The sequence below is a fragment of the Tachysurus fulvidraco genome, chromosome 10 (genome assembly GCF_022655615.1).
Source record: "Tachysurus fulvidraco isolate hzauxx_2018 chromosome 10, HZAU_PFXX_2.0, whole genome shotgun sequence".
Taxonomy (NCBI): domain Eukaryota; kingdom Metazoa; phylum Chordata; class Actinopteri; order Siluriformes; family Bagridae; genus Tachysurus; species Tachysurus fulvidraco.
Genome location: NC_062527.1, coordinates 16,518,501 through 16,540,369, shown reverse-complemented (window position 1 = coordinate 16,540,369; position 21,869 = coordinate 16,518,501). Strand labels below are relative to the sequence as shown.

Genomic DNA, 21,869 nt, shown 5'->3' with positions numbered 1-21,869 from the left:
ATTTTTACATTGTTGGAATATTTATTAATAAAATATTTATGTCAAACGGAATGAATTTTGTTGTTGTTTCCCTTCAATTGCAGTCATCATGTGTTTTTTTCCAAGCAAACAGTACACTACCTAGCTTACGATACACACGGCAAGCAAGGGGCTTCAAATTTATCACACTGTTTACACAATTTCAAAAAATTAGTATTACTAATTATTCTGTGGTATGGGTTGGGTTGGGTCCATTCATCTCCTCACTGCTCACTGCAAATCAAACAAAACAATTCCATCATGATGGGACTGACCTTCCAGGGTGACCACGCCCTCAAATACATGGCCACACCCCCAGAGGCATTTAACAAAAGCTCATGGTTTATTGACTTCAGTGCTAGTTGAATGAAGTTATCGTACGTTGCCATGCTAGCCCATTTGGAGCTAGTCCCACATATTTGAAGCTGAATTTCAGTGATTTTTACACGTCTCGACTGAGCACCGATGGGAGATTTTGGAGCAACACGACTGAGGGACACCAAACAAGGGAAGATCTTTTATAAGATTGGTGATTGGTGATTTATAAGATTGCTCCAGTAAGATTTCAGAGACATGATTTTGCACTGAAGCTGGTTTTGTGGACAAACTTTATGTTGTTTTACTGTACCACTAATCTGTCATCCATTTGTATATCGGTTTGGTTTTTGTCCATTTAATATGACAATGCGTTCTTCTGGCTTTTAAGTGTTTTATACTGCTTTTCATTTAAAAGTTGGGGGCATGTCTTGTACCTCCAGGTTTGGTTGATCAATCCATGCTTGTGCCCTATGTGCATGGAGTTTGCATCCACAGTCCAAAGACACGAATTGTAGGGTGATTGGCATCTCTAAATTTTCTGTTGTGTTGGATTGTGCCCTGTAATGGGTTGGCACCCCCTCCATTGTGTCCTCCAGCCATGTGCCAAGAGTCCCCTGAAATAGACCACATCTTCTCTGTGACTCTGCATAGGATAATTGCTACAGAAAATGGATGAATGGATTTACAAGCAAGACTAATTCCAGCATCTGATCTGTTAAGAGTTGATAAATGCAGCAAGGATCTTTACTGGTCAGGAAGAAATAAGTGATGCACAATCTAAATCTAACAATAAACAGATTTGAAAGAAAATGTCTAATCGCTCAAATGGTGACGCTTTCTACAAGAAATCATCGAACATTTATTGACAGTGTCTCCGACAGACACAGGAAGGTATTCAGGATTTATACTTTTCAGGTTTCTCTGTAACATAATAGGCAAAATGTTTTTCTTTATTACTTTCCGGAGAAAAGAGAGGCTGATGTAACATGGTATATATTATAAGCGATAACAGGAAGTAACACAATTTCCACATCAAATGAATCTATAAATAGATAAAAGTATGATGTAATTGAATGCATTGCTGTAGTATATATAAGAAGAATAAAAAACACTCAGTTACTATAAAAATTAATCAGCTTAAGGAAGGGAAAAGTAACGCCTGATATTTCTAACTAAAGCAATGTTTTATAAAATCCAGTTTGCTTTGCTCTATGACTTTGATTTTCAAATCATCAACAGTGGGCATACACACATTCATCATCTCACATCGTATATTAACTCCTAACACACTGGATCTCAGAGTACTGCCATGTTGATGATTAAAAAAAACCCAGTGTAAACCCATTTAAACTCTCCTTCATCTATGCTCTCATGGATTCTGACATTATTGTCACTATAATCTTAAATCTATTTTTAACTTATTTATCTCATCTCCTTGCTTTAGTTTCACTTCACAGCTAGAGCCAGAGGAAGATTGTGCAAATCTGCAGCACAACAGAGACAAGTAATGATCAGTTTCTCTTCTTGTTCAAGAACACAGAAAATGAACTCATTAAATATGTGTGAATGTTATCAACCAACTTGGTAAATACTACCATCTCTCTCTCTCACACACACACACACACTCTCTTCCCTACACTCATTATCTCACACCCACTGATTTTCATCTCTCATGATCTTCATGAGTTCTTGCATGAAGTTACAACACTGCAGTTTTGTAACTCTACAATCCTGCTACTGCTCACTTACTTCATGTTCTCCAAAATATATTGAAAAGCCTTGAAAACGTTCATGCAACATGTCAATGATGCGTTTAGCTAGTTTACTGATGATGTATTAAGGCATTGTTAAAAAAAAAAAAAAAAAAAGATCATTAAAGATGAACTCATGAGAATGTCAGACCAATCACCCTGGTAAATACTACCCTCTTACTTGAAGAGACTCACAAACACACTCACTTACAATCTCACTCACTCACTCACAAACAATCTTTCTCTTTCTCTCACTCACTCACTCACTCAATCTCACTCACTCACTCACAATCTCACTCACTCACAATCTCTCTTTCTCTCACTCACTCACTCACTCACTAACAATCTCACTCACTCACTCACAATCTCTCTCTCTCTCACTCACTCACAATCTCACTCACTCAATCTAATTCACTCACTCACAATCTCTCTCTCACACTCACTCACTAACAATCTCACTCACTCAATCTCACTCACTCACTCACAATCTCTCTTTCTCTCACAATCTCATTCACTCAATCTCACTCACAATCTCTCTCTCACTCACTCACTAACAATCTCACTCACTCACAATCTCACTCACTCAATCTAATTCACTCACTCACAATCTCTCTCTTTCTCACACTCACTCACTCACAATCTCTCACTAACAATCTCACTCACTCAATCTCACTCACTCACTCACAATCTCTCTTTCTCTCACAATCTCATTCACTCAATCTCACTCACAATCTCTCTCTCACTCACTCACTAACAATCTCACTCACTCACAATCTCACTCACTCACTCAATCTCTCTCTTTCTCTCACTCACTCACTAACAATCTCACTTACTCAATCTCACTTACTCACAATCTCTCTCTCTCTCACTCACCCACTAACAATCTCACTCACTCACTCTCACTCACTCACAATCTCACTTACTGAATCTCATCCACTAACAATCTCACTCACAGCTTCTGCTCACTTCATGTTCCTCAAAATATCTGAGAAAACCTTGAAAAGTTGCTGATGGCGTATTAAGACACTGCAAATGTCTATAAATCTGCTTTCTATATAGTAACGATGTCTGAAAGTGATTATAATGTATACCGTGTCCAAAACAAATCTAGCATTCATTTTATTGCTCACTTTAGATCACACTCTACTCATCAACGCATCAGGATTCATAAATATTATTCCTTCATAATCAGTGAAGTAGAGCTTATTTTTGGGTAAATGCTGTTTATAACACAATCACTTACTTCCATATCCCATAACATTAATAAATCATTTTCAGAAAGACAATATTATAATATCAGACTGTATTCTTCATATATTTTTAATCGACACAAAGGAATCGTGAAATATGAGGTCAATAATTTAATAAATTAACAAGTATACATGGAACAGCATAGTAAATGTAAACAACTGTATGGCAAATAAACAGGTCTGATCTTTGACTACAGTGCACATGTGGTAGCTGATGAAATGAAAACAAAACCATTGAGCTAGTGTTATATAGCGCTACAGAGGATGTTCGAGCAGCATGCAGGTTCTCAGGCCAAATCCCATCACCGAATCAGGTTAGAAGTACACATTACATACATCAAGTTCAAAGACTAAAAAGGAACTGTAAAAGGCCGGTGCTAAAATTATCGGGCAGGTGATTCATTTCTGAAGTAGCTTGCATAAGATTTCAAGCTAATCAGCTAGAGCATCAGTGTAGTAACATCCTACGCTGGAGGAGTCGTGTCCTGCCTGAATCTACCACCTACCAGTCGAGGCTCGACGGAACACGTTGTTTTGTTTTGTAGTTAAACAGATGTTATTTGCTGAATTGCGCATTCTGAAATAAATAGGTGTTTTTACAACAAGCATAAAGAACTGTAATATTCCAGCACATGTACACTGAATACTTGTGTTTCATCACCAAAAATTCAATATACTTAGTCCAGATGTTTACAGCTTTACACACTGAACAGCAGTCCGTTCTTGTGCAAATGACCGGCCTGGGTCCTGCAGTCACACACTAATGATGATCACTGTAGCAGGGACTCGATGGCGGTCTCTGGCCTGGATGAACGCTTCCTACAAACGTTGAGTAAATGTTAGCGAGTGGATTAATCATGCATTTGATTTCATTTTATTATAAAAGAGATTCAGATCAGACGTAAAGCACATGCTTGGAATGACATCATAATTACTTTAGCTATTTTGTTGCGAGTTGGAGATAAATGATTACAATTACAGATCATTATCAAATGTGATGTTACAAAATAAGAAATAGATTAATTTAAAAAAGCCGAATCCATTAAATGTGATGCATACAGTACGGCCATGTGGTCAATTATACTGCAGAATGCCTCTTAAAAAAATGGTAGTCTTAACCGTAGTTCACACTAACAAGCAACAAAGGCGTTTACAGTTCATCTCTCATCTCTTATCAGCTTTAGCGATGGGATACCACCTTCGCTTGTAGGCGTTGCTTTTGTGGTGGTTTTTAGTTCTAAAATGAACTCTTGCATCTCTTGTGCACATATTAATAGATTTGTAATGGCAATAAACTTTACTAGCTATGTACACTAATATAACAATCTCTGCTGCTTCCATCCAAGCTTTTTTTTTTTTTTAAACTACAAAAAATAAAATGCATATACAGATTTAATAAGATATTATATATGGCAGGATGGGACCACAGTCTTTCTTTTGTTTTTGAAAATGAAACCCAATGAGACCAGATTTTGAACATGAACTAAAATACGAGTAGGGAACTGGAAAAGTCAGGCCAGACACGCCATAGAACTAGTCAGAGGAATTATTAGAGACCACCATTTGGATGAAATCTGGATCTGCTGTTGATGAAATTACTGGTCCTACTGAAGCTGTGACCGGATCAAGAGTTTGGTGTCATTTTGTACTTTTCTAAAACAAAGAAACTGACCTGCGTCCTGTCTTGGCTCTGGCCTTGCCGCTTTTTGAAGTCCTGGGTCTCTCCAGCCTCATCAAGGACTGGCGCATGCTCTCCTCTGTATACGCAAGATACACGTGGGACAGATCCACTTCAAATGGCTGAAACAAATCCAAACAGCACGCTCGGTTAGCCTAATCGTAACACTGTATAAAGAGCATTATAGATTGTATTATGAATTTGAGTGCCATTTACATCCTTTTCTTTCTTGTCTGGCACAGGAGTTTGTTTTCGCATGTTGTTTCCTGTGTAAGCCACGCATTTCTATAGAAGGAGAGATGTTAGTTTAGTTTGGTATAGCGACAACAGCACATGGAGGGAAACAATAATTTGAGCACGCACCAGTTGCCATTCCCCTATGTCTTCATTCCAGTGTACATAATTCTCAATCATTTCCTAGAGAACACAAAGTTTAGATTGATTAGATCTTTGAGTCAAAATCCATTTTAGTTTATAAATAAACACATACAGTGCCAACAATCTTATAAGGATAAGGACAATCCAGAAACTTTAGCACATTAGTTATTTTAAGTTCCTGTATAATCAACTGTACATTTGTATATTTTACCTTTTATAATGTATTAGATTCTAGCGATACAATCATCTACTCTTGCATGTAATCATACCTGGTATTCCTGAGGGATAAAATTGTCAATGATTAGCATTTGCAGGCGGAGTTCTCTGCTAAGCTGGCGGATGTTCTCCAGCAGGCCCTCAATCTCTCTGTGATGCTCCTGTTGCAGATCCGCCATCTAGAACAGAAAAGCGTATGTTGACCTGCTTGCTTGGAAGCTGCTTGCTTGGAACTCGAGTGTCCTGCACAGAGCCCTGACTTCACCCCGACTGAACGCCTATGGGATGAACTGGAAGAGCGAGTGCACCCCAGACCTCCTTACCCAACATTAACATAACATTACGAGTTCCCCCAAGTTCCGCCAGACCCTGGAATCCAGACAGTAACCAAAGCCCTCTATAAACCTAGGGAAAACCACTGGTGACTGAGAAGTTCACACATTAAGTCACACAAATAAGTGAACAATTCTACATACATTAACCACAGGAATGCTCTGACGTCAAACTGCATCTCAAGCAGAAACGAATAACTTCAATAAACGACATTTGCGCATACCTCTGACTTTGCTGCCATCAACATGGTCCAGACTTTCTTCAGTTTCTTGGTCTTCCCTTGGGCCTCCTCTTGCAAACTGGTGTATTTTTCCTCAATGTCCAAGCGCTCTTGCTATTGTGAATACACAGGAATACACAAATACTGAGCAGGGTAGAACAATGAAGGGGTTTCCCAGCGCTGAAAGCTGAAGCTTTCTACTTCTTGTACTTTTTTTTTAAACTGAAGCCAGAACACCTACCTCCTTCTCTTCTAGTTCTCTGCGGAGCTGCTCGGCTCTTTTCCGTCGCTCCTCCAGCTCGTTGTTGGATTCTTCTAGGAGCTTCTCTTGCTCCTCTGCCTTGGCCAGCAAGTCAACTCCTCCAACGATCACTTTCTTTTCCAAAGCCGACAGTTTCTCGAGTAAGAGGTGGTGTTCCTGCCTGTAAACCAAATAATATTATTTAAGGACATATACTTATTACACGTTTATGTTAATACATCTATTAACACTTAAGAACCTACCTACATACTTAAAAAATCAAGGTCTGGTTCGATATATTTGGCTTTCAGTTTCTTCACATAAAACCCATAAAGACTTTTTGTTCTGAAGATTGAGAGCAGGAATTTCTGCCCTATGGAAATCCAAACAAAATTCCACTTGGAATTCCTTCTCATTGCTACTCCTTGTCATGAAGATCTCATCAAACCCGGGTCCAGTAAGTGACATCAAATCAACGTACATGCTCAGAGCATCACGAGTACATGCTTTAGCCACTTTGTAGCTCAAGCACAGAGAGGTCCAAAATCTAACTTAGAGGTTCTAACTTTTCCCAATTCAGAGTCGAATCAAACGCAGCATTAAATCATTATGTACACGGATCCAGAAACCGAGAAGACTGAGCTTCGGAGGCTAGTAGAGGCATGCTTTTTTGAAAACTGGCTCAGCCATGACTCACTGTGCTTTAAGTAGGTCTTTCTCCCTCTTCTCCAGCTCTGCTCGTGCTTTGTTGCGCTCCTCCTCCTCCATGTCCAGCTTGGCCTCCAGGGCCTTCCGCTCCTCCTCGATCTTCGCCTGCATCTCTGCCATCTTGTCTGGGGATACCTTCTTCCTTCCTGCCAGAAGCAAGGGGGAAAAACTTATTTCAAACAAACAACACATCTAAAAAATAAAGCTTATTAGTAGTGGATTTTTAGGGCAAAATCTTCCATGGTATTTTAAAAATGCCTTTTTTGAGCCTGGGTAGCGGGAAGATGATGTCAACACCTCACACACTTACATGTCCATACTCCTAATTCTTGGACACACTTCTATCCGCCACTGCCCCACATCTCACAGACACAACCAGAGACACATGAAGGGAAAATCTTCACTACAAGTAAATATTTAATTAATGATAATTGAATAATGAATTAAATTAGTCTCAAATGTGCGGTTTATTTAGGGAGCCATTGCTGCTTGATATGTTTCACACTAAAAATGGGACTGAGACTGTATCTCGTCGGACACGTGAACCGCCGAAGTGTCTCAACTCTTCAGTAGTAATCAAGTATTAGTCAGAAGTAATCAAGATGTGTCTCAACTCTTCAGTAGTAACTGCTCTTTACTGACATTTGGCCTCGGCATATTTTCCGTCTAATAGCTAATGTTTCAGCAGTTTGCAAGCGAATATTTATCGGAAATCTTGTCTCTCATCTGTGTGGGCCACACACACAGACACACACACACAGACAGACACAGAATCTCACACACAGACACACACACAGACACACACAGAATCACACACAGACACACACAGAATCACACACAGACAGAATCACACACAGACAGAATCACACACAGACAGAATCACACACAGACAGAATCACACACAGACAGAATCACACACAGACACACACAGACAGAATCACACACAGACACACACAGAATCACACACAGACAGAATCACACACAGACAGAATCACACACAGACAGAATCACACACACACACAGACAGAATCACACACAGACAGAATCACACACACAGACACAGAATCACACACAGACACAGAATCACACACACAGACACAGAATCACACACACAGACACAGAATCACACACAGACACAGAATCACACACACAGACACAGAATCACACACAGACACAGAATCACACACACAGACACAGAATCACACACACAGACACAGAATCACACACACAGACACAGAATCACACACACAGACACAAAATCACACACAGACACAAAATCACACACAGACACAGAATCACACACACAGACACAGAATCACACACACAGACACAGAATCACACACACAGACACAGAATCACACACACAGACACAGAATCACACACACAGACACAGAATCACACACAGACAGACACAGAATCACACACAGACAGACACAGAATCACACACAGACAGACACAGAATCACACACAGACAGACACAGAATCACACACAGACAGACACAGAATCACACACAGACAGACACAGAATCACACACAGACAGACACAGAATCACACACAGACACAAAATCACACACAGACACAAAATCACACACAGACACAAAATCACACACAGACACAAAATCACACACAGACACAAAATCACACACACACAGACACAGAATCACACACAGACACACACAGACACAGAATCATACACACAGACAGACACAAATACAGACACACACACAGACACACACACAGAATCTCACACACACACAGACACACACAGACAGACAGACAGACACACAGACACACAGAGACACAGAATCACACACAGACACAGACACACAGACACAGAATCACACACAGACACACAGAAACAGAATCACACACAGACACACACACAGACATGCACACAGACATGCACACAGACATGCACACACAATCACACACAGACACAGAATCACACACAGACACACAGAAACAGAATCACACACAGACACACACACAGACATGCACACAGACATGCACACAGACATGCACACACAATCACACACAGACACAGAATCACACACAGACACACAGAAACAGAATCACACACAGACACACACACAGACATGCACACAGACATGCACACAGACATGCACACACAATCACACACAATCACACACAGAAACAGAATCACACACAGACATGCACACACAGACACGCACACAGACACGCACACAGACACGCACACAGACACGCACACAGACACGCACACACAGACACGCACACACAGACAGACACGCACACACAGACACGCACACAGACACAGACACGCACACAGACACGCACACAGACACAGACACGCACACAGACACGCACACAGACACGCACACACAGACACGCACACAGACACAGACACGCACACACAGACACGCACACACAGACACGCACACACAGACACACACACAGACACACACACAGACACGCACACAGACACGCACACACAGACACGCACACAGACACTTCTGCTCCCCCTACAACATAAGACTCATATGTAGTTTTGAGTACATTTCTTAATCGTATGAATTTGATGTGCAATGTGTGGGTGGAGCGGTAAAGGCCAGTGAAACAGTGACACTCGATTACTGAGATATAATTAAACGTTTAGTTCACACAGTGCCTCAAAATAACCCGAATAGTATTTGAACTCTGCACTGATAATGTGATATTAGGTTTACACAATTAGCCTGCTGAAATTCTTTGAAGTTTCTCTGTGTATGTATGTGTGTGTGTGTGTGTGTGTGTGTGTGTGTGTGTGTGGGTGTGTGTGTGTGTGTGTGTAGTCATGTATGAAACTGAACACACAAAGCATGGCTATACTGTATATTAACAGCACCTGCTCCAATATTTGCACAAAGCCTGAAGAAAACTCTACGTGTGTCAGGGATTTGCATTAAGAGAGATTTACCCTAACAGAGAATTAGAGGAGAGGTTGTTGGGTTAATGACAAGACGTCCACGTCAAACCCGATTGCATCAAACTCAGTGAAAGAGGACAGAAACTATATGTTTCAACTTCACATAATTCAAGTCAAACAGAGCAGCTATTTTGTTCACCTCAGAAGTAATTTTTATTTATTTTAATCGATTAGCTGCAGCATTATTTCTGCTTTAATTCACTTCATCAGAGTTCGAGAATTTCTAAAATGAATGGGAAGTTTCTCATTGGCCAGCTGTCATCGTGTACCGGACCTTACCTTTAGAGACAAGTACAAAATTCTGTACTAACTGTATACAATACAAACATCCTAGACACTGCATCGGTCAGGACAGAAGCAAAATTCTCAGGGATGAACAAACTTTTTTTTTTTTTTAATTTATCATAAAATAAAAATAACAAAAGAAGGAGTTGGAAGAATCATGTAACTGCTGATGTTTATAGATTTACATTTCCAGCATTTGCCACACATGCCCTTATACACAGGAAATTACATTTAATCTCATTTTATACAGCTGAGCAATTGAAGGTTAGGGGCCTTTGCTCAGGGGCCCAACCGTGGCAGCATGATGAAGCTGTATAAGCTCCAATGCCTTAACTACGCTACCACATCCCTTAACCATGTACCAGGCGATGCCAGCAATTACCAATTCGTTTTGACCCACTGAATATCGGTTACTGTAAACAATAGTGAAATAAATCTGCCATTTATTATACTATTATTTTGAAATGTTCTCTTATGTAAATAAACATGATTAGGTGTTCTGTTTGACAACGCACGGTAACATGAAATGTGTGGAGTTGTGGAAAAACTGAGTATAAACGTACATCTATTTAGCCTAGATGTAGAAAGTAAAGCGTAAGGACGTCAAATCGGAGACAGAAACACGACTGCGACAAAGACGTGACGTCGAGTTGGCATGAAAGTAAAGAAGCCACATGAAAGAGAAGAGTAAATACATGATGGTTCAAAAAGATATGAAAGTATTTGTTCCCCCATCAGATCCTGTCACAATGCCTGCAACTGACCCAGATTAAAAGGTTTAAAAATGACAACAGTTAATGTTTACCGTTCTCAAACAATCCACTCGGTACACGGGGCTACAGGGTTCCCGGTTTCATTTCTGTGCTACAGCAGCAACTGAATACATTCACACACATTATTAATGTTGAACTGAACGAGTCTTTAACAAACTTACCAAAAAGCAAAAAAAAAAAAAAAAAAAAAAAGGGGGGGGGGGGGTTTAAAAAGCTACGAGTCCTAGCCGTGTCCGTTAACTGAAATAAAACGAGCTGGAAAAAATAAAGGACGCGAAAGTCACGGAGCAAAGAATGTGACCCCTGCTTAATAATTAGCATTTACATAAAGCTAAATTCCATCTAAATTTTCTCTGATCACATTTCTTTGGGTTTAAAACAACAAGCTCTTTGCACAGCTCTAGCATGCGTACATCACTAAATCTGTGACAAAACAGCTTGAACGCATGCCGCAGTCGCTGTGTAGAGCCAATGTGACTCAGCTGTTGATTGATGAAAGGAAGGTAGCATTTGGTTCAGTAAACCACACGGGTAAAAAAAAATTGATTGGTATACAGTTTATGCCTGGCAATGATATAAAACCTCGTCTCTTTGTGGTTGTTGCAACTAAGAATATCTATTCAGCTACAATCGGCTCTGATTTACTGTTAACTCTTTCTGTGCTGACTTTCTGTACCTCTGTTCTCCTTATCTCTCTTTTTCTCTTTGCCCTTGCTTTGGGCTTTGGCAGTGCCCTGAAGTTAGAGCACGGGGTAAAAGACAGGGGGATTTATAACAGCCATATGGTAGAAGAGTGTGCCAATGTGCCTGTAACAGAAATCCCATTGGATCTGAAGCACACGTGACCTTCCATCCAGTCCACACAGCCTGAGATTTTTTGTTATGTAAGCACTACAAACGAAAAGCCGGCGGTGATGATCGTGATGTGTAGAGACGGCTGTATTTACGACTCTTTAAAGGGTAGGACGCACAGTAGAGCAGGGAATAGTACATATTGTTGTAGTATTGTAAAGTGCTACAGAGATAAGGTTCTCGCTCCGTGTTAGTGTAATGAGCGTTCGTTCTGCGACGCTCTGCACCGACACATCACTTTACTATAATATCCAGCAGATTTAATCATAGATTAGGATTGTAAGTAAAGTACAATACAGACTACAGAAATAGGGAGATCAGAGAGCAGAGCGGATTCATTTTCATATTAACCTCTCACAGGGCTGCCTTGTCAGTAAATTACAAAGAAGCACAGCCTTTGGAGACCTTACCTACTGAGCAGGAACTGGTGGGCTGCTTATCATTTAAGATACTCAGTCATGACAAATGGAAGTCAATGACACATTTGCTATCCGCTTCCACTTTAATTTGTAATTCACTTAAAAGCTACTATGAACATTTTACAGTACATTATTCTTCATTCAGGAAAAGTCATGTGATTAAGGTTGGGCCCCTGAGCGAGGCCCTTAATCCTCTCTGCTCTGGGAGTGCTGTATCATGGCTGACCCTGGGCTCTGACCCCCAAACTCCAAAGATGAGATATGAAATGGACAAATTTCACCCTAATGTATGCAATGTAATGTAATGTATGTGACAAAAAAATAAAGAAGGAAAATTTCTTAAAGAAAGACTCGCAACCATGACTCGCTCACCTTATTCTTTCATTTCTTTTATTCTAGCATGCGTTTTTGAATATTTACTCAACAGTGAAACAGACTCTGTTCACTACACACCAAAACTAGTTTTCATTTCATTCATTCATTCATTCATTCATTCACATTTTGTATAAGAATATTTCATCATCTAGTTCTCATGTATTAATTCTGATTAGTTTACTGGGAAAGCAGCGTTTGCAGAAATCCCCCGTGCATATTACTGTTGTATGAGTAAGTGTGTAGGTGCCTTATATCACTTTGAGAATCGACCACAAACCGATTCACATCATTAACTCTACAACTCTTTACGTGTATGAGAGACGGAGACTCTAACCTCGTCGTTTCCTGCGTCTCTCTCCAGCATCTCCAGACTCATCTTCTCCTTCGTCCATGTCTTCAGAGCCGCTGCCTTCTGACCCTGAGATCTCTTCGCCTTGAAAGAATACGGAGTCGAGGCAGTGTATCAATAACAGTGAGTCAGTGTCCGTTTTTAGTCATACTGTTTTTAGTCATACATTTTATTGCCAGTTGCCAACTTTTGCTCCTTTCAAACCTGTTGTCACACCACAGCATACAGAATATTATATAGAAAATAAGGTATATAATGTTGTTGTTCTTCTTCTTTTGGTCGCTCCATCTGGTCTGAACATTTGATTTGGTAACGGATGTTCTTTCTGTCGCAACCCTTCCATTTTATCCGGGCTCGGGACCGTCACTAAGTGTTAACAGCTCAGTGGCTGGGTCGCTACGATGCATAGGAACTGAACCTGGGCCATTTGCATTGATAGCGTAGGCTCCTGCGGCTGGACCACCAGTGGGCCGTGTATTCAATATAGTGCATGAAAAGCTATTGCAGAAATACGTTATATATATCTCAAGGCTGTGAGCTGCTGCTTTATTCACATACTGGCCTACAAATTAGACTAAGAAATGAATTTAAGAAACTGAAGGGGTTGCGGATTAAATTGTTATGTAATAGTATGATTGGTACTGGTCTAGTACACTTTACTCTTTTAGAACTCATTGATAATTCTAATACAAGGGTGCGAGCATGTTGGTTATTTTAGCGTACCTTCTTGCAGCTTTCTCGTAAGATCTTCGATCTCCTTCTGAAACTGGCGTATGAGAGCGTCTTTGGGGTCTTCGTTGATTCTCGCTTTATTCTTGATGTTCTTTGCACGGTTGGCATAACGCAAAGTGCTGATGGTCTCGTCGTAGTTGTAGTCCGCCGGCCCGATGTTTGCACACTGAAAAAAGAAGCGACGATTGAAGTTAAACTATGAATAAAACCGTGTTAGTTGATCGGTACTGCCTCGTAGTTATGCTGGCTGAGTTTCCGAAATGGAAAGTGAAAAACTCTAGGTCATGTGTGCAGGATTACTATCACTGTACCATCATGGTTTTGGAGTTTCCTCCCAGAGAGTCCTGCAGCAGGCGTGTGAGTTTGGAATTCCTGTAGGGCACATGTGTGCTCTTCCCATCCACCAAAGCAGAGATAACATTCCCCAGAGTAGAAAGGGACAAGTTGATCTTAGTGGCCTCTTTAAGACGTTGCCCAGTGGCTCCTGTCTTCCCTTGCCTCTCTGATCCCTGAAAAGCAAGAAAAATCCACAACAGCACTTTTTTTTAACTAAAAGTAAAAAACAACGACAACATGTTTGTTTTTAGGCTTGTTCTACTCACCGCAAGGTCCACCAGGTGTAGCTTGCCCATGCGCACATGCCGGTTCCCATCAATGCCCTTCTCGCTACACTCGATAGTGATGGTGAAGATGGCGTGAGATCGGGAGCTGTGCTCGTTCATATTGGTAGCACCAACAGAACCTGCAGAATCAATGGTTTGTAAATACACTAGGTACATTTATTTGTATGCAGCCTTCCTTCCTATCATTAATTCCAAGAATTATAACCGTTACTTCGTCACATTCAGATCATTAAAGCGCGCTAAGAATGAAAGAACCATCTCTTAATAATAACAAAAAAATGTTAATATTAGCTGGTACCAAAACCAGTATGCAACAACCAAAGGCACTGAGTTCAGAGTTCAGGAAGAGCTTCTGACCTGCATCGGCGTGATTATGATTATTCCTGACCTGATGCCATGTGACCGGCTGACTGGGTAATTGAATGAAAATAACGATTTAATAAGCGAAAATATACAAACAGTAATACACGCTTACGATTCTTGTTCCCCATAGTCATAACTCCGTCCATATCATCTGCATTGTTCACAAGGTAACCAGTCAGGTCTTTAATGTAGACTCCTACATCTGGCCTTTCTTTCACCTGTTTTGGGGATTTTCCAAAAAAAACAAAAACGTGCATATTAAAAATGTGTCGATGGAACTTGTGAAACAACTTTAAGAAGTAAAGGTGCAGGAAATTAGATGCTGATGAGATTACACAGGAAGGAAACTACTCCAAGGAGCACAATTTATCTAACCATCATGTTATAACCGCATGTTACTAAATCAATTCCTGGAAACTCTTATCATCGATATAAAGTTCATATTTGTTTCAATAAATAATTTACTTACAAATGTCTTGCACCTACGTTTTTCTTTTTTTTATTATTTATATTTACGTCTCACTATAAGGAGCGGTTACTTGTCAAACGCCTACTTGTCATATGGTGTATGTTTACGTATGTGACAAATAAAAGTCCGATTTGAATTTTGAAGCGACGAAATATAGGATGTGACATTAAAAATCTGCCTGCACGATGGATTACAAAAAAAAAACACTTCAGATTCATATGGTATACTACAGAATTGAAACAAACGAGTCTATTTTGGTCCATAAAAAACGAGTAGGTGCTGCTAATTATTAAGTCGCTGACGCAGCAGATGTTTTATCTTGCGTTTTTTACCGAACACAAATTGTAAATAATCCATTTCTGCATTAGTAGGCAGATCAGGGGGAGTTTTGTACAAGAAATGTGTGAATTTCTGTTTCTCACCTCCAATCTTTGCATCTGGTCCTTCCCCAACAAGTCCCTGACTTCCTCATTATAGATCTCCAAGTAGGAAACTCTCACCAAGAACCTGTCATTTTGAACAGAAGCAATTTTTGGTTTCTTCAAATGAAATGGAAAATATGCACACATGGGGAAATGCAAACAGCAGCAGTTTAATATTCTGTATTAGTATGGATTTTATTCTAGATGGAAAAGAAGAGCATTCGATACTGATAACTTCGAAACGTAATGAAAATATCTGGGTAACTGAGAAAACCCCATATAAAGGTCAACACAAGGTTCAAATCAGACAACACAAGGTTCAGCAGCAGGAGTAAAATAATTTTGTGTCGTGTAAACTCGGTGCCAAGCGTATAAAAAAAGCTAAGACGGTAAAGGGGACTGAAAGACATAACACACAAACATCCGACACTGATGATATGCTTACCTGGTGTCTCCCTCTGCTTTAGCGATGTGACCGAAAATGTGAGCAAACGAATTGGGTATAATCCCTCGAAGCTCTGGAACGGCTCTCACTCCCTCCATGGTGAAGGTTTTCCCAGTGCCGGTTTGTCCGTAAGCGAATATGGTTCCTAGAAACAAATTAAAGACAAAAGTACAAATTTCGGTTTTATTCCATGTATAAAAGATAGATAAAGCCAAGTGTGACTCAACATCAGATCATATAATCTGTGCAGAACATTGCGTTTTTAATATACATTTAAATATATATAATGCTGAGTATAAATAGCTCATAGCTCAAACTCATAGCTCATGTGTTTAGCAGCTGAAAAACATCCTTACACTAGTGCACTAGGTCAGGGACTAAATATCCCATCAAAATAATTTGGTAAAAACTAATCATTTATTAGCCAACGAATATGAAATAAACAAATAAATGAACCCCATAAACCCATTAATTAAGATGAATAAAACTTAGACAAAAAAAATTGTACTATCAGAGGTAGTGCCAGTCTACACAGATGCCTCGGCTGTTGGAACACAGCGCTCACTACATTTATTATTATTATGAAATATTTTTATTGGGAAAGAAGTTGAAGTGAAAAGAACTTCCACCTTCTGCCTTTCAGCATTTACCCCGATGCTCCCAGAAGCCTATGCACTTGAAAGTCTACAGAGTATTGTGAGCATCACTACACGCAAATGTAGATATAGAAAAAAATAAAATAAAAATTCGCAGACCAACATACCCCATGTGCACAAGGAAGATCAGATTAACTGAAACTTTTGTAAATGTGGCACACAAAAAAAAACCCGCTAGTTTGGCTGGAATTACATAAACATTAACACAAATTTATTAAAGATTGCTAAAGGCTGAGGCTTAATATTCATGTTCTTTTATAAAAAAAAAAAACTAATAAGCAAAAAGCACTCTAATATTGCACAGGATTCAATTTTTGTTCAAACTGTTCATACTCTTGAATTTACTCATTTAGCAGGGACTTTAAGAAAGTAAAAGAATGAATGAATGAATGAATGAATGAATAAATAAATAAATAAATAAAGGCAGGTTTATAAGCCCAACTATAGATTTCTCGGTGTTACACACAAAACCAGGCAACAAGTTCCATTACTTAGTATAGCCTCTTGCTTCCTATTGACTCACAAGAAAGAGAATTGTGAATGTACAAGCTAAATTAGATAAAAATCAGCATTATGTAAAATTACCAGAAGTGGTGGCATTTCCGTTTGCCACTTCATTTAACACGTCGATAATGTTTTTTTTCTGCTGGGCAAATTTCATTTGCACTTGGCTATATCGGTTTCTCACATATCACCAGAGAAACCACAAAACAAGCGTAAACATGGCATAGATGCTCAAACTGATGCAGACTAAATGTTAAAGTAATCCTAGTGAACTAAATATTAAGAGTAACACACAAAAAGAGAGGGGAAAAGAGATTAAAAGAGATTTTTAACCCATCCTTCCATTAGAGCACCTTACCTTTGTCAAGGGCTTTATTTTCTTATAGTAAGAAGTTTGTACACCGGACCTCCTAGAATAATTGCACTGTGATTAAAGGTATCTGATTTTTGAGAAATGCTTCAGAAAACTGTGTTGGGCCGACAAACTAAACAAAAATCAACACAAACGTGTAGCCAATGAGCAGAAGGGGCGGGTCTTGTCAATATGCGGTGGAGAGAGTGTTCAGTGCGCATGTGTGACATTAGCAGAAAGCGGTTTTAACATTGACGTGGAGGATAAAAACAAAGAAAGAAAGTGAAGAAAGGCTTACGATAAGGCAAGAAGTAGGACGTGTTAATATAGGATCAGCTTTCCAGCACTAGAGAGAACTGAAGGAGCAGGAAGTTTCCCGAGTCAATAACTCCTGAGCTAAACGCTGTTACTACACAAATAACACCTCTTTTCTATCGTAGTAATGTAGAGAGGCAGCTACAACCGTGTTTTGTGTAGTAACAGCGTTTATCTCAGGAAACTGAGATAAACGCTTATTTGCCAACTTTACTTAAGGCGCGTTTTTCCTTCTCGATAGGTGAGTAACGTTGGTTTTGCTTTGTTACACAGAACTAATATATGCCGTCCTTTGCATGATTATGCTTGTGTGTCATTTTTGCTTGTTTGTTTATCTGCAATCATATTGTTCTTCCCTTCAGCTATGATAGACACATTTCTTTCCATTAGCTGCCTGGGTTACGTATGTGTGGCCAGAGTTATCAATATAGGGGTGGAACCCCTTTGGGTTTGGGGCGTGTTTGTTTTGGTGATTTTATATGTCAACATTGGCTTTCAAACATCGGAGACCCTGCCTTTAATAAAGTTTTACTAAAGTCTAGCAGTAAAGGTTTAGCAGATAAAGGAACATCTTGCCATTTATGAGCAAGCAGTGTAGCAACAAAAGTAGCATACTGCTATTATTTTGATACACATTCATTACGATATGAGCAATAACAATATTTTAAATACTGAAGCAGTAATGAGTCACAGTTATAGACTGGCATGTGTCCATTAAACTAAAATACAATAATTATAAAATAAAATAAAAAAAGCTGCAGTCTGTTGCACAATGCAGGAAACTGTATGATCACATTTGTATGTAACATGACGTACTTAATTGTTTAAATAAGATCTGTAATATGTAATGATGGTAAACGTGGCAAAGGAAAACTCCCTGAGGTGACATGAGGTAAAAACCTTGAGAGGAAACAGATTTAAACGAGCAAACCGTTTATCTGCATGACACCAGATCATGTGATTATGTCTCATGATTCATGTTATAAGGTCAAATTTGATCCATTTATATTTAGATTTAATAATGTGAATCATCCTTGAAAGTTATTATAATAAATGCCATAATAGGCCATTCTATCTTCAGCTTCTCAGAAAATCCTCCCCATGTTAGAAGAACTTAACTTATGACTGTTTAATTATCACCTTCAGTTACGTTTACATGCAGCATACAATGTATTAGTCCCTTTGAATGAGTCGTTACTATAAAAACAGTGCATTATTTACACGAGGTCGTTAATATAAACCTGTGATTAAACCTGACACTGAAGTCAGACCTGCTTTTATAGATAGTCGTGGGGAAGTCATGGCCTGATGGTTAGAGAGTTTGACTCCTAACCCTAAGGTTGTGGGTTCGAGTCTAAATGCAGAGAACGAATTCTGAGTATGGGTCACCATACTTAGCTGTATGTCACATCACTTATCACTTACATTAGATTATTCATGTACTGACCCTTCATTTTTGAGAACTCAAGATAGGTTAAAAAAAAAAGACCATGATGATTAGAAAGCAAAAATACTTTTCATGTAATACCTGGCAATTCAAAGACTGATTAGTACTGTTCTAGGTTATCACATACCATTATATCCCTCTAACACAGAATCGAGAATGGGCCTGGCGGTTAAATTGTACACGTCTAGCTGTTTGCTGTCGGGACCGAACACGGTGTCGAAAGTGAAGGTCTTCGGAGGTTCATTGGGGGTCTCAAGCTTGTTCACGGTGATTGTTCCCCGGATTTCATCCACAGTGACCGACTGCTTGTGTCCCATCATCTTCTCTTTCTGGTTGAGAGGCCGACATCGTACCACCACCTTTACGTTGTCGTTCACCTCCAACTTTTCTGGTTTATCAAGCTTGTGGCTCTGAAAAGGCAGAAAAAAGCACAACAGAGGTGTTTGTAAGAGCACCTCACATACATGACAATCATAATTTCACATTTAACACAGAATTGATAACAAAAAAAAGCATTGAATGTGTCACAGCTGCAAAATAAAATTTCGATTCATTGCTAAATTGTAATAATAACAGTTTCTGATAGAAACAATAAACAGGGCAACTGTGCTGCAGTGTGTGTAATAGCTGCTTTAAAGGGAACTAACAACAACACTAAAGCAATGTAAACATTAGCGGACTAATATATATATATATATATATATATATATATATATATATATATATATATATATATATATATATAAATGACAGCGGTTAATATGTAGCCATGGTTACATTTTTATTCATTAAATTAATTTCATTAAAGACCTATGATAAGCTAAGCTAAGCTAACCTAGCTATAGCTACCGAACTGAAGTTAGTTGTCTAGACAACCATCGGTATTTTGCTAGCGCCGTTAGCTTAGCTAGCTAACTAACTAGCTAAACCTAAACACCCTCTGCCCAGTCATCCCTTTGTAGAATTAAAGACACTGTGGATGTAAAAGAAATCCGTAAAATATATTAAGAGCCTAAAATGTATCTAACATCAAGACGTGTTAAATGTCTAGTTTGATTTAATAATACATGTAGCATAGCAGCTAGCAAGCTAATAAACACAACAGAAGCCGAAGGGAGGAACCTGTGCACAAACGCTACAGCGATGATTATCTCACACTCTTACCGGCATTTCTCAATCTGCGGTGTATTGTTAATCAAATAAGAAGAAACGATTTGCTTTTTGTTTGAATAAACAATATGTCCGATGAATCCCGGTGTTATTTCTCCATAATCAGACGCCCATCCCAGATAGCGGCACTTACACCGGACAATTCAGTTCTCCTGTTTCCCCTTTAGTGCGCATGCGTGAAATCATGACGTTTGTCGCTATGTTCTGTGTAGAGCCCCTGGCGCGTGCGTGCGGTATCATCGTGTTATTGTCATCAACATAAGGATGCAGTTAAACGCACACTTTTAACTGTCTGTAGGCTTTAATGTCTTATTATAACAAGTTATATTGCTTATATTGCTTAAAGCCATATATGCTTAATAATTATAGTTTACGCTTTGAGTCTAGAATTGGAGAACTAGAATTGATAGAATCAACGTGTCAAATATCGTTAATTATGTTATATTATAATTATGTTAATTATTATATATAATGTTTATATATATAATATTTTGTCAGACACAAATAAACTATATTGTATGGCACAAAACGCAAACTGTGTTGTTATTCTATTACTACTCTTTACTGTTAACAGGTTTATTTCATTCTGTTATACTAGACTACAGAGAGAAGTGGTCATTAATTTGTGGAAATTATGTTTTTCTTTAATTCATTAAATCACAGAGGGAACAGAGTTTTCTGGAATCCAGAGAAATCTGTTTCCCCATTTATACTGTATTATAGTCTGGGGATCAATAAAGCACTAAAATATCTCTCTGTCTGTCTGTCTGTCTGATTGATTGATTGATTGATTGATTGATTGATTGATTGACTGACAGATAGATAGATAGATAGATAGATAGATAGATAGATAGATAGATAGATAGATAGATAGATAGATAGATAGATAGATACTTCATTCATCCCAATGGGAAATTCACAATTGAGATATTTATCCATATACCGTATGCAGCAAAGCAGCTCACACCAGTATGTGGTTCTTCCCCAAATTGTTGCCACAAAGTCTAAAGGGCACAACTGTATAGAATGTCTCTGTATTCTGTAGTATTACAATTTCTCCTCATTTTAACTTAAAAGCTCAAACCTGTTCCAGCATGACAAGGGTGAAGGTTGGGGTATAAGTACCCAAGTGTCCTGCACAGGTCCCTGACGGTGACTCAACCCCACTGAACACCTTTAGAATTTACTGGAACACTCCAGACCACCTCAGCCATCAGACCTCTCTGTCTGATCTCACTAATACTCTTGTAGCTGAATAAAAA

The 21,869-nt window shown here is 39.1% G+C and overlaps 1 protein-coding gene across 2 annotated transcripts; it reads right to left on the bottom strand.

The window, feature by feature from the left end:
- Positions 1-3,435: 3,435 nt before the first annotated feature.
- Positions 3,436-20,793, bottom strand: kif3a (kinesin family member 3A). Of its 2 annotated transcripts, XR_003443589.2 has the most exons (18): positions 20,602-20,793; positions 19,565-19,847; positions 16,164-16,308; positions 15,719-15,803; positions 14,940-15,045; positions 14,444-14,583; positions 14,153-14,350; positions 13,833-14,007; positions 13,095-13,193; positions 7,101-7,257; positions 6,404-6,584; positions 6,166-6,276; positions 5,663-5,788; positions 5,379-5,432; positions 5,232-5,300; positions 5,010-5,137; positions 4,015-4,156; positions 3,436-3,914 (listed from the first exon to the last, which is right to left on the bottom strand). XR_003443589.2 is itself a non-coding variant. In XM_027165242.2 (17 exons), exons 1-17 carry the CDS (start codon positions 20,605-20,607, stop codon positions 4,108-4,110), a joined length of 2,112 nt encoding a protein of 703 aa, XP_027021043.2. In that variant the 5' UTR covers positions 20,608-20,793; the 3' UTR covers positions 3,436-4,107. The 2 variants fall into 2 exon arrangements, 1 of the variants encoding a protein (XP_027021043.2); XM_027165242.2 differs by having other exon boundaries at positions 3,436-4,156.
- Positions 20,794-21,869: the final 1,076 nt, after the last annotated feature.